At 39.7% G+C, this 14,439-nt stretch overlaps 1 protein-coding gene across 1 annotated transcript in view; it reads left to right on the forward strand.

Annotated features, from left to right (window-relative positions):
* The first annotated feature begins 777 nt into the window (after positions 1–777).
* VAV3 (vav guanine nucleotide exchange factor 3) overlaps positions 778–14,439 on the forward strand; it is a 192,427-nt gene continuing 178,765 nt past the window's right edge. The window contains exon 1 of the mRNA XM_088153533.1: positions 778–1,149. Within this exon, the coding sequence (XP_088009659.1) occupies positions 943–1,149 (207 nt within the window). The 5' untranslated portion in view covers positions 778–942. The remainder of the gene's footprint in view (positions 1,150–14,439) is intronic.

The raw sequence follows: 14,439 nt of genomic DNA on the forward strand, positions 1-14,439 counted from the left end.
CCCTCCATGGAAGCAGACCAATTTGAGAAGCGCAGCAGCAGGAACACGCACGTTTTATCTTCCACGCTTCACTGTTCCTCAACATCTGCTGCCTGAAAGAGCTGCGTTTTGCCAACGGAACCAGCCTGAGGATAGAGGATTTAAACCTGCTGACACCATCTCTCGCTTCGTGTATACAGCCAAACGTCTGACGCGCGTTTAAGTTCCAGTGCTCAGTTAGGGTCTGAAGTGCCTGCAATCAGAGGTTGAGGGTTGCCAGAATCCTTCCCTTCCCTGTGTTTTTTTTAAATTCAGATAAACAAACTTGTCTTTGAGGGCAAGCCCGTGCAAAGCAACTGTACATAAATAGCATGAAACTTATTTCCATAAAATACATCCAAGTGTCTCAGCGAATTCTTTGTGGAAACAGCTGAAGTGTACAATTACCATGTTTCACGAAAAGTGATGTCCCCGCCCTACTAGTCGAGGGAGTGTGATTGTTTTGTTTTGTTTTGTTTACAGAGGTGTGATTTAGCATTCCTTCTTCTCTTTTTCGGCCTAACGCTCGAGCTCAGCCAGGCCCACCCCCAGGGTGTCGTCGACGACCCACCAGGCGCCTGAGCGAGGAGAGCGCGCCTCGAGATTTCCGAAAGGGGCCCCGGACCGCTGCAGAGCGCGCGGGTGGGCGCACGCGCTCTTGTTTTCTCTCGCCGCCTCTCCCCGGCGGTGTGTCTGCGCCGGGAGGGAGGGGCCGGAGGGGAACTGCACGCGCAGCCTCTTGGGCTGCCTTTCAGCGGCTGCTCTTCGCAGTCTGCGCGAGGGCTGGAGGAGGCGAGTCGCTGCGGCAGGAAGAAAGGAAGGAAGGAAGGAAAGGAGAACGAGCGCAGCAGCAACAGCAGTTTTGTGAAGCCTTGCGCTCTTGGCGAGTTTTCGTGCTCTGGGCAAGCGCCTTGACGGGCGCGCATGATGGAGCCTTGGAAGCAGTGTGCTCACTGGCTCATCCAGTGCCGGGTGTTGCCGGTCAATCACCGGGTGACTTGGGACACGGCGCAGGTGTTCGACCTGGCCCAGACCCTTCGCGATGGAGTCTTGCTTTGCCAGCTGCTCAACAACTTGCGCTCTCACGCCCTTAATCTCAAGGAGATCAACCTGAGACCTCAGATGTCCCAGGTAAAGAGATGCGAATGCCTTTGCCCAGGTTTCTTCCGGGTCTCCGCGTGCCTTATTGTGCTTCGAACCACTTCCCTTCTCCACTTCCCACCCCGTGTGGGCTGCTTAATGTCTTTGTTTCAATGCAGGGAGTCTCCAGGATGTCCCTTTGGGTTATGTTGGGCTTTCACCGTGTTAGCCAGCAACCTTAGCAAGAGTTGTTTGAATTTGGTAAAGAGTTTTGAGATGCTTTTTGGGAGCGGTATGGAAAGCTGTTTTGCCAGATGATGTGCGGGGATGGGGATAAAGAAACAAAAGTATGGGTCCTTGCGGGGTTCCAGAAAGCTGGCAATACGTTTAGAAATAAGGAGCTCAGTTGTACATCCATAATTGGGGGGATGTATAATAACAGTCTCATTTATCTCAGCTACTTACATGCTTAATGTTGTTCGGTGTATTTTTCTCTTTGGTGATGTTACTTTTCATGTGAGGACACTGGAGGGATGGGGGAGATAATACAGGGCAGTATTAAAATACATAGTTTTGCTATCAAAACTGGATTAAACAAACAAACCCAAACCTCATTTTCCTGAATTCTGCCTGAATTCACTTGGATCAGCAAGTAGAAGAAAATGAAAGAGGAACTATGTCATGTAAAATGAGGCATATAGGAAGTTGACTGTTTCCATTACCGTTAATCTGCAATTATAATAGATGGTAGGGGGATTGCGGAAAAGCCATGAACTATTGTTACTTCCTTCTAAAAGTCTAAATTGAGAGATTAAACATTTATTAACTTCTCTCTTGATACATTGCATATATAGGAAATCATCTAACTGGAAGCAGCTTCAGTCAGAAAAAAAAAGTGAGAACTGTTGCTGTACATTGGAATACTGCTTTGGCATCTTTAATGATAGAATTTATTTAGAGTTGCAGATAGGATGACCTGCTATGGCATTTCAGACAAAGTAATGTCTAAGCCCCATTGATTGCAAAGGGATTGTTAAATGGAAGCTCAGAAGGTTTGGCTGTGTGATATTTGAAGAAACAGTCTTCAAGGTATCATTAGATTCCAAGTTCCATCAAGCTCAGGCATCATGGGAAATGGTCAGGATTGATGGGAATTGATCCATCTGCACAAAATATCTTTTTTAAACAAAACATTTGGAAAGCAAATAAATAAATAGGGGGGAGACAATGTAATTGCCTTTAGATATAAGGTATTGTAAAAATGAAGAAAGTCCTCTAGATTTCGGTGGGTTCAGGACCTGCACTATTAGAGTCAGCTGAAGCAAAAATAATGGAAGGCAGTGAAGTGTTGTAGAACAGAGCTGGGAATGCTCCATGGCTTGTCTTGCACTTTGTAGCTGTACGTGCTACTTCTGGAGCAGTGAGAATGCTGACTTTTACTGGTTATAAATTGCTAATTTAGCCTGACTCTGTATTTAGAAAGGAAGGATGGAAATCTTATTGCTTGTACTGGATGCAAACGGAACTTATTTTCAAGTAAGTAACCCAAGACTGTCAGTTTACCCAGGCAGAGTGGGAACAACTTCTGACAGTGATCCAGCTTGTCTAACTCACAGCTTGACCAGGCAGAGTAGGAGTGAGTTTTAACATCAGTTCAGCTGCATGCAGAAACAAGAGTTCTATCAGAACTCACTGCTACTCTGTCTGGACAAGCTGTTGATTAGCTTGTCCAAGCAAAATGGCCAGGAAGGTCTGGAGCACGCTCTGACATACTCCAGGTTTGCATGCACGAGCCTTGTGGCATATGCACACGAAGTTGGATTACTGTCAGAACTTACTCCTACTCTGTTCAGATAAACCAGCAGCCATAAAAGCTAGATTGTTCTTAGAACTCTTTCCCATTATGCCACGGATAGCTGGCTTGTCCAAATACAGCAGGACTCCAACTTTGCCTGAACATTTGTGCACCCAAAGCCAGAAACCTGTCAGAACTTGGAACTCTGTCAGAACTGGACAGCCAGCTTGTTCAAGAAAAGTATGGAGTGAATTCCGGCAGGATGCTGCTTTCTGTGTAGAAGCCTCGTGGACACCTGTCAGAATTTGTTCCTGCTATGCCTGAATAAGCTGCAAAGTCAGTATTTTCCACACTTTCTTTTGTAAAGAAGAACTAAGGAGCCAAAATAAATTTGGAACAAGAAATGAGAGTCTCCCTCCCCTGCCAAAGATTTTAGGAATTATACAAAACTACATTTTTAATTTTTTAAAATCTCTTTTAAAAACTTGGCTTCAAATTGGATTAATTATATATTTCTAATAAAAAGTTTACTTAGCAGAGTTGTAAAAATCTATTGTTTTAAAATTTAATTATTTAAAATGATACATTTATTTATTGCCCAACTCTAAGCCCAATTAAATCATGAGTTGTATTCATAGTGGAAAGGGTGGCATAATGGAATGAGTGTCATGAAAACTCATCTTTTTATCCTGTCACACTACTGCAAATTTGAATGCCTTAACTTATTTTATTACTATTAACATTTATTTCCACTGAAGTAGACAAGAAGTGGTCTAGTTCAGGTATACCACTTAAATTGACTTGCGGATCAGTCTGTTTGTCATTACAAAACATCTGTCCGCAAAGTCTTCTGATATTTTTCTGATTTCCAAGATCAGCATTTAGTTTTTAAGTTGCTGATTCGCAAGTCAGCTCTGCTGAAAATGGCTGCATGACGTTCATTCTTATAGTGTTGTTGAGTGCTTTATGTTCATTATCTCCGTACTGTAATGCTTGCAACCATACTTTACAGTAGGATAGTATCGACAATGTATTTCTGATAAGGAATTAAGGGGTTACGTAGTTTAAGGTTTAGATAACTGTCCATTTTGACCCTGAGGGCTAGACAGGTTACTAGTGCATTTATCTATGAGACCCTTCACTTCATAGACATCCCAACTTCTCCTTCCTTTGTGTCTTTGTTTCATACAAGAAAGGGGAAACAGTAAGGCTTCCTTCCAGTGACACTGCACAGATTGCTCAGTCTGTGAACTGATTAGATGATCAGCTGGCTGATGTGGATCAGATTGCATGATTTTCTACCATTAATGGCACCAGGAAACCATAGATCTATTTCTTGATGGCCAGGACATCATCCTAAGCAGCAGGCCAGTGGGAAGTCAAAAGCTCTGAAGCTGAACATTTTGTGACAAGGGTTGCATGTAGCTAGAAGTTGTTTACTCATGGCTGAAGGCCATCTACAGTAGTTTTATTCATCTTATTTATTTTTTTCTCTTAACCACTTCTCTAGCTCTTCATACTACATACAGGTAGTCCTCTCTTAATGACCATTTAATGATGGTTCAAAGTTATGACGGCCTCTGAAAGGGCGCTTTACAGCCCATAAAGCACTTCCGGCCATCGTAAAATATTGTGTCTCCCCCCCACGGTCACGTGGCCGCATTTCGGGTGCTGAGCTGAAATCCTTCAGCAGACAGCTCCTTCGCTCTGTCCACTTAATGACCTGGGAGATTGCTTAATGACTGCAACTGAGAGTGCTCGGATTGCAGTTGTTGAGCGAAGCAGTCAGGTGAGCATCTTGCTTAATGACCGCTTTGCTAAACAACTGAGATTCCGGTCCCAATTGTGGTTGTTAGGCAAGGACGACCTGTGTAATACATGTATTCACCCTATATAATTCCTTCATTTTAATTTATTGTTGCATGGTCTACTATTAGGACACATCAAGCTTCCTTATGTACCATTTAAATTACCATAATATCCCTGTGACTTATAATTAGTGTATCTATGTTGCCCATTGCAAATAAAAAAATATGAAAAGCAAAAGAAGTTGCATTGACATTTTAGTTGAAAAATGCAAGGCTTAACTGTAGCCTTGTTTATCAGAAGCCTTCTCTGGGATGGCTTTGTAAAGCATTTTTCATACTGATTCATTTGGAGATATTAACTGCTGAAGATATGTCACCAAACGTGTCATATTCTTGACAATGGGCCACTTTTTTTTTACAATAGTTTGCATATTAATTTCCAATTATGTCCAATGTAACCATACATTTCTGGGTAAAGTGTATCTTTGGACTGCTGTTTTATGCAACAATTTTGTTCTATATGAGAGTAAGTAAGTCCCAATGAAATCAGTTGGACTCCTAAATAAACATGAATAGAATTATGCTGCTACTCCACCTTCCATTTCTAAATAGCAGAAGATCTACAGAAGATTCCTGTGCATTCAGTTGTCAAACTTGTGAAACATTTTAGGAAGGTTCTTATATATTTAGAACTTTCTGTGGGATTTGTTTTATATTCCTATAAGCAAAGAGTTATAACAGGACAAACTCTTTATGTTTGTTAATTGCTACTATTTTTCAGAGCTATAATCATGAGTCTAGTTGTACGTGATATTTTTAAAACTCTGATTATTAAAACAAACCATTTATTTTATTGGGACCTATGTAAATGGCTTAGTGTTACAGTCTGGAGTTTTCTAGTTTTATTTACCAAAAAAACCCAACGCCTTGTATGTAGTTATCAACATTGACTATATTTGAATTGTTTTAGAAAGCCTGTTGAAATATTTAAGTGCTATTATATGGCTTACCAGGTAGAAAGGCAACATTTTAAACTATTGGATTGATAAGTAATATTTCAATCTTTTCTTCGATAGCTGCTGATTAATACTAGATATCCAGGCTAATAAAAAATTATTTGAGCCATCCTCATTAAGAAATGATTGTAGCTTTTTTAAAGAAACTACACTGAAAGACACACTGGCATAGTTTTTGCTCAAAGGCAGTTTGCTTAAATAGTTGCAATTGTTTTGATTTGTACAGGTATGTTGTGCTTTATTTGCAATTTCAGTTAAGATACTGTTCCATATTTTTATAGGCTATGATTGCAAAAAAATTAGCAATATGTTTTTTGAGAATTGGTTAATATACTGTATTGGTTTAAAATGATAGTTTAATTAACCTGGTTTTATAAGATAAACCCAAACTGTCTGGGTTTGTGAAATATGCTTCAACTAAAATCAAACAGATCTCATGGCTTATTGTAATGTGTAAATTGTAAGATTTTATATCAAGTAGGTATGCCATATACTTGGTAGTAAATTTCATCGAACTGAGAAGAACTTCCTCTGATAAAACTTGCAGAGGATCAAGCTGCTAATATGTAAACTAATGGTAATCTTTATTGTTCCACAAGAGTGATTCACATTTAGTATCAATTCACTTTTAGTACCAATTTTTGAGAATCATCCTATTTTTAAATCATTGGTTTCTAGGAAAACTGGTGCCTCTTGTGTCCTGATTTTGCAGATTGCAATGTGCTGTCTAGTTAGAACCAGAGTGCCTAAACTCAGTAGTAAATAGATTCAGTGATCATTCATTTTATCCATATGGAAAAACAATATGGGGGTTGCATCTCATTTGGTTTTAAAGCCGATCATATGGGCCAAATATTAAAATCATTAGGTAAATATTGTATTGTGTCCATAGCTTCTCAAAAAGAGTTCATAACTCTTCCAGTTTATTTCTGTAAATATAGAAGACAGGCAACTTCCTGTGAATATGCTCTGCATTAAATGGACTTGCTTTCTTCATATTATGCATCAGACTTGCATTTGAGTCAACTTGTCTATAGAAGAAGCTTGAAGAAATATATTCTTCTAGGTATCCTCTAAATAAACATCCATAAATAAAGGCTTGTTCCACTCTGCTCAAGGATGGAGATCTTCTTGAATATAACTCAGTCTAAATTCCAGTAAAGCAAATATTGTTTAGTTCCCCAGTCTGTTAGGTTGTGGTAATCTAATTTTATCTTAGTTCAGCCTGGCTGTTTGTCTGAAGAGCCAAACTATGAAGAAATATTGTCTTTTATTTATTTATTATTAAATTTATATGCCACCCGTCTCCCCCAGAGGGTGACTCTGGGTGGCTTACAATTAAAAACCAAGACAATAGAAACAATAAAAATATAAATACCCCCCAATTAAAACACAAATAACAAATCTATAAAAGCAATATACAAATCAAGAAGATGGGGGAAGCAGTATCAATCATTCCATGAGCCAGTTCCAGCAATTTGAGCCCCCATCAGGCCCCCAGGCCATCTGGCGTAGCCATATTTTTAGACCTTTTCGGAAGGCCAGGAGAGTGGGGGCAGCCTGCACCTCAGCTGGCAAGCTGTTCCACAGGGCGGGGGCCATGGCAGGAAAGGCCCTCTTCCTAGACCCCGCCAGCCGAAATTCCTTGATTGGAGGGGTCTGCAACATGCTCCTTCTGCTGGACCAAGTGGGGGAGGCAGATATAATGGGGACAAGACAGCTCATCAGATAACCTGATCCTGTGCCATGAAGGGCTTTAAAGGTGATGACCAACACCTTGAATTGGACCTGGCAGCAAACCGGCAACCAATGCAGCTCACTTTACAGAGGTGTTCTATGTGCTGCCCTAGGGGCGTTCAAGATTGTCCGCGCCACTGCATTTTGTGCCAGCTGTAGCTTCTGAATACTCTTCAAGGATTCATAGATTACTGCTATGCCCCATGTAGAGCGCATAGCAGTAATCCAAACGGGAGGTGACCAGGACATGAGTGACCGCTCAGAGGGCCTCCAGGAAGGGGACTAACTGATGCATAACACGAAGCTGCGTGAAGGCCCTCCTAGCCACGACTGCCACCTGCTCCTCGAACAGGAGTCATGAGTCTAGGAGGACCCCCAAATTACGCACCAGGTCTGTCTGGGGTAGTGCTACCCCATCTAGAACCAGAGACGATAAGCTCCTAGATCTTGAGGCTCCCCATATCCACAGCCACTCTCATTCATAGCAATGGGTGCTAGGGTTGGCTAAGTTTAGTATTATAACCGAGCTTGTGTGCTTAGTTTACAGTTTAATGTATTGTATGAATAGGAATTGTATCGATTCCATATATTATAAAAAATCTCACATAGTGCAAGGGAGAATGAGTAATTTTTTTAAGAAGGCAATTCCCCACTGAACTTAAATTATAAAGAGGGAGATTCCTTATCAGCCCTGATCACCTGATGACAATTTATATTTTTTACAGACTCAGGGAGCCAGGTTAATGATCACTTGTAGCTAGTCTGTTTTTTAGAGCAGGCTTCTCCAATGTAGTGATTTCTAGATGTGTTGGGCCACAGCTCCCATTATCTGGCATGGTATGGCTTTTGAGGATGGCAGTGGACTGAAGAAGACTTCTTTATAATATGAATTAAAATCACTTCATTTTTTTCAACATTCTGAGGCAACTGTTTTCTGAACTTACTTTGAACCTCTTTCCTTAAAGAGCTCTGTTAGATTATTGTGTTTCTTATCACAGAGCTACCACATCTGCTCTCAAAAATACAGATGAGCGCTAGATGGCAGCAAAAAGACATATATAGCCCTAACTTTTTGCTGCCATCTAATGATTGTCCACAGTTTTGCTGCCCAAGTCAGGTGGTTCTACTTAACAGGAATCTTCAGGTTTCTTAAGATTGTGCAGCCAGTATTGAAATGGAGACATTTATTTTTACTCTGCATAATTAAAAGCAAACTTTGGATTCAATGAATGTCCTTTGATGTCCTTTGACATTAATTCTGAGGAGTGGGGAAAATCCACCTGCCAAAGTATTTACTTTGAGGATTTAAGCACAAGAAATTAAAGAAAAAAAAATCTTCCTGAGGGGGGAAAAATGCCTGACCATATGAACTATGCTGTGGGTGTCTCTGGAATGAAGCAATATTAAAATTGTTTTCAAACCAAATATGAGTCAGAAGTGTGATATGGTTACAGAAAAGCAAATTCAGTTGTAGGCATTTCAGTTTCCCTTTATTTGGTGTTGATCAGACACTATCTTGAATATTGCATTCAGTTCTGCGTACCATAGTTTAAGGATTCAGACAAACTGCAGCAGGAAGATAGAAGGATGACTGGGGAGAGATAGTGAAGGAGCTGGGCAGGTTGAGTCTTGAGCAGATTGGGGGGATATGGTAGCACTCTTCAAATACTTGAAATGATAGTTGAATAAGGCCAAGATCTGCTCTCTATCATTACAGAATGCAGAACATGAAATAATGGATTTAAACTCCAGGAAGGCAAATTCTAATTGAATGTTAGAAAAAAATTCTGAATGTTCAGAGCAGCAGAACTAGTTATCCAGAGGAATGGTAACTGGATGTGTTTAAGCAGAAGCTAGACAGTTATCTGTTGAATATGCTTTAGTGTAGATTCTTACACTGAAATAGAAGATTGAACTCGATAACTAAATGATTCCTTCCAATTCTGAGATTCTCTGCAGCTGAAATAGAGGAAACAGTGCAAAAATAGGGACATACACAGAGCATGCACGTGTGTGTGCGCGCACACACACACACAGAGTAAATATATATCCTATTCCTATATATAAATATAGGAATCAAGCGTTGAACATAAGACACAGAAAGGATATAGTCTAGGAAAAGTCATACATCGCACTAAGTCATCCTTGTTTGGTTTTTGCTTAGAATTCTGTTAGGGGTCCCCAACTTTGAAAGGTCTCTTGTTCAGTATACCCTGTCTTGGAATCCAAACAGCAGCTTCAAACTCAAAGCAGGTTGTTTTGACCATACCAGAAGTGTGTTGAGCTTGAAACAGCCCTGCGTCTTGTATGAATCCAGCAGTTGTTGAACCAACCATGGCTTACCACTATAAAGTGAATCTAGCCATTACGTTCAATTTGTGGATTCAAAACAAGAGTATACCCACGCTCCTCCACTACATATATTCTGTGTAGTAGGGTTGCGTGGCACTTTGGCTTCAGAGGTGAAAATATGTTTTGGACATACACAGAGCACTTGATGGCAGTTCCTTAAACCAAGCATGCCTTTTCCTGGGATTCTGCTGCAGGTGCAGGGAGCAACCACATGGTCTCAGGAAGATGTGCAGCTGGAGTTGCATCTTTAAGGAATTGCCTGTAGGGACTCCTTGATTCCCCCTGTAGATTTGGCAAGGCCCGAGTTTCAGTTCAGCCCTTGAATGAATTAAATTTGAAAAGGTCTCCGGTGCAAGGCTGAGAAAGAATGACCTGGATGCCAGAAATTAGAACGTGCTGTAGTTAGGATTAGTCAGGAATTCCCTGAACAGATCCATGGTCTAACTTGTCTTAAAGTACTTTCACATGATCAGAAATAAACGTTCCAGTAAACTGGGGGTTCCCAACCTGGGGTGCCTGCACCCCAGGGGGTATGAGATGGAATTTCAGGGGTGCGACAAAAAGTGGCTTGTGTCCCTTAGTGATGAGTCATGAGTCATCACCCAGCTAGCTGCCAATGGGCCTTGAGCACCACATGTTCAAATACATTACTTTTGTAGGGGGTGGGAACATTAATCAAACATTTTCTAGGGGTGGGGGGGGCATAGAAAAGTTAGGGAACCACTGCAGTAAATAATTTGGATCAGTGTTTCTCAAACTTGGCAATTTTGAGGTGTGTGGACTTCAACTCCCAGCATTCCCTAGCCAGCAATTTAGATTGTCCTGTTTTCTGTGTTTTGCTGGAAGGTTCTGACTGTGCAGTTCGGTAACTTGATGGAAGTTCCTCCATTCACGAATTATCTTAGACAGGCATGGTACCAAAGTAGTGTCTTCAGAAAAGGGCAGATCAGATATTGGGAAGCATATCAAGAGCATATGTGTTCTCACAAAGAATTAGTGGTGTAATTAATTTGGGGTTGAATTCCTTCACGCTTCAGGTGGAATTGTTCGATGGAATTATTTTTTATGCAAAAACAATAATAAAAAACCTTTCATAGAGAGATTTAGGTTTTCAAGGAGAAGAACTCTAGCTTTTCTTTGAAGCCCAAGTTTTCTATAAAGGTAGTCTTTGCTTAATGACCAAATTGGGACCAGCAATTCTGTTGCTAAGCGATGCAGTTGTTAAGCAAGACATCCTGTGACTGCAATGGACTTATAACTTCAGTTTCACTGCGGTTGTTAAGCGAATCGCCTATGGTTGTTAAGTGAGATATCACGTGACCCTGACTTGCAATTTTACTGCCGACTTCTCCATTTTACTGCTTGTCGGAAGTCAGCTGTGAAGTGCACAAATGGCGATCACATGATCGCGGGATGCTGCAACTGTTGTAAACGCCTGCTGATTGTGAAGCACCTGAATCTCGATTATGTGACCATGAAGATGCTGCAATAGTTGTAAGTGCAAGGACTGGTCATAAAGTTTTTTCAGTGCCATCATAACTTTGAATGGTTAATGGAGCAATTGTTAAGCAAGGTCTATGTGTATATAAAAATGGCTTTTCACAACAGGACTTTATATGTGATTCCCTTTCCTTCGGTCAAATGCAGGCCCAGCTTTATTACCACATCTTCTGTTTCAGAGAAGTAGACTCTGGAACCAAGGAACATCAGAGCTGAAATGATGGCAGAGTATGGGTGCAATAAGCAGAAGTTCAGGAACAAAGTGAATAGTTTTATATAACTAATGCATATAAGTCTTGTAACTAATGTTGGGACCCAGTTTGATGTAGTGGTTAAGGCACCAGACTAGAAACTAAGAGGCTCTGAGTTCTAGTTCAGCCTTAGGCACAAAGCCAGCTGGTTGACCTTGGCCAGTCACTCTCTCTCAGCCCTAGGAAGGAGGCAAGGGCAAACCACTTCCAAAAATCTTGCCAAGAAAAGTGCAGGGACTAGTCCAGGCAGTTGCCAGGAGACAACAATGATTTGAAGCCACAAAAAAACCCCAACCCCAACACTGGCTATTCCTGTTCTCTAGAACTTTCAATGTATACTCAGTCCCAAAGAGTATGAAATGTAAATGCTCTCAAATGTAAGCATGCATATGAGAGGGAAAAAAAATTCTTTACTTAAAAGTAGGCCATAGCATTTTGCCTCTCTGTGTAGTGTAAGATAAAAAGCATTATTTTAGGCTTGAGGAGCAACAGGCAATATGACAGTACTATAATGGGAATAGATATGACAAATGTATCTTCTGGAAGGACAAAGATAACGAAGAAATGGAATGAGAGAAATGTTTGAAAGAAAAATCATTCATGACAGAATGAGGATTTGAATATGGGAAGGAAGAAGTACAATGGAGAATTAAATGTACCTAAAATAGTTAAATGTATGATGTGCATGAGTAAAAATAAAATGATGTATTAAGAAAGAAAAATAGCAATTTTGAAATCTCTAGAGCTGAAAGCAAGGCTCAGTTGACATTTGGGCATTATATGGCCTTTTGTCATGAGGCCAAGATTATTCATTATTGCTGCTTGCCTAACTGAGCATGTTGACGGAGGTTTATTGCCTGGGAAATAGCGTCTGATGCCCAGTATCTCCTAAAACCATATTTTTATTAGCAGAAAATGTGTGTTACAGGGAAGATAAGAAATCTTTGATTTCATCTAAAATCTCTTCATTTTCAGAGAGGGAATCGAGGACCATATAAAGGAAGACTATTTTATATGGGAAGATGAACAATTTATGTTACAGTGCTGATTTCTGTTTTCAGTCACTGGGCCATAATATGTGTTAAAACGTGTTAAATGTATTTAAGTTACCTTTCCCTGACATTGTCCTTTCAGAATTGCAAGTGAACATAGCCAAAGTATCTGGAGGGGACCAGATCAAGAAATGTTGGTTTATATAATATTGTAGCTAATTGAGGTTGTGGTTAAAAGAATGGGAGAAAAGGAGGATCTTCAGATAAGTCAAATTTAGTTATTCCTTCATAAAATATCTAGGTCTCATTATTTTGGACCATTTTAATTGGAAAAGATAAAGATCAATATCTGCTTCAGGATATAGTAAAGGATTCTCACAGGATTATATAAAACTCTTATGCTAAGTAAGGTAGATTCCTTTGAAAAGCTTAAAAACTTTGGGAAAATGATTTGGGATTTGAACTTGCAGAATCTCACTGGTACATTTGGGGGCACAGAATTCCTTTTAAATCTATTTTGGCAGATTGTCAAGAACTGATCATAATTCATAGAGTGCTATATTCTGCTGAAATTGTATCTAATAACATTTTTTCCAGATTGTGCTGGCAGGGTTGTAAATAAATTGACACATTTTATCATCTCTGATAATATGTCACCTTTCTTATTTGTCAAGTTGCATTTTAATTTGGGATGTACATTAAATAATGGTTGAAATGTTTGCCTTTTCAAAGTCTTGATCCTTTCATTGTCTTTGTACTATTAGGCAAAATAGCATCATGTGACTTACTTGCTTCCACTTTTACCTAACAGCAATTTGAGAAAGTAATGGTTTGGAGGTTCTGTTTCCTTTCATTTATACCCCATAGTTAACCTGTTTCCTACCAGGATCAAGGTAACTGTGTGTCAGACCTATAGTACTTTATAAACTCTTACAATGATTTCAAGTTACCAATGGAAAAATATAGTGCCAAACAGGCACTAATATTACTTATTAAGGTTGTGGTTAGTCACAGTTCCAATTTTTGTGCATCTTAGCTGATAGAAGATATGCATTTGTCATTTTTATAAACTAGTTGCTGTTGGTCAGTAGGAAATCATGTCTATTCTAGTTAGTGTTACACTCTTCCTGAAAGTTCAAATCAGCAGTGTGGGAGTACTTTTTGAGCCCATTTCTATATTCTCTAGTGGTAGTTATGATGAGTGTGTTTGCACACTTCCGTTATGCCAGTTAGGACTATTCATGAGTTGGTCAGACCTGTCAACAGTTAACCCATAGCTTAGTTACATTCTAGCTTGACTACTGTAGTGTGCTCCACATAGGGCCCTTGAGCAATATATAGTAACTCAGTTGGTACAACATGTGACAGCAGTCTGCTGACTGGGGCATGATACTAGGAGCGCGTTATACCCATGTTGAAAGGACTACACTGGTGATAATTGCTTTCCAAGCGTAATTTAAGATCTTTTTTTCCTCATCTTTAAAGCCCTAAATGATTTAGACTGTCACAGAGATAGTCTGACTTATCTCAATATGAACCTGGCCAAATATTATAGATAATAGGAGAGGGTCTCTTAAAGAAACCTTTACTTTCTCACTTATTGATTGTCTGTATGAAATTGAACACAATCATAGTAACATACGGGTTTGATGATTCATTATAAAAATAGACTATTGGGAAAAGTAGAAGTTAAACAAGGTTGTATGAAAAGTTTTGCAAAGGAAGACGGAAGTCACTTTGTTAAATATTCATATATGTTTGTATTTTTTCTTCTGTTGTTTTTCTTTTCTTCTATTTTCTAATCTACATTTCTACTATTTTTCTCCTTTTGTAATTCTATTTCTCATACTTTCATTATAATCTTTTTTTCTTTCCTTTTTAAAATTTGTA

The sequence above is a fragment of the Python bivittatus genome, unplaced genomic scaffold, assembly GCF_059951505.1.
Source record: "Python bivittatus isolate LINGU-HERP-01145 unplaced genomic scaffold, Pbiv_v1 ctg000700_np1212, whole genome shotgun sequence".
In the NCBI taxonomy this organism is placed as follows: domain Eukaryota; kingdom Metazoa; phylum Chordata; class Lepidosauria; order Squamata; family Pythonidae; genus Python; species Python bivittatus.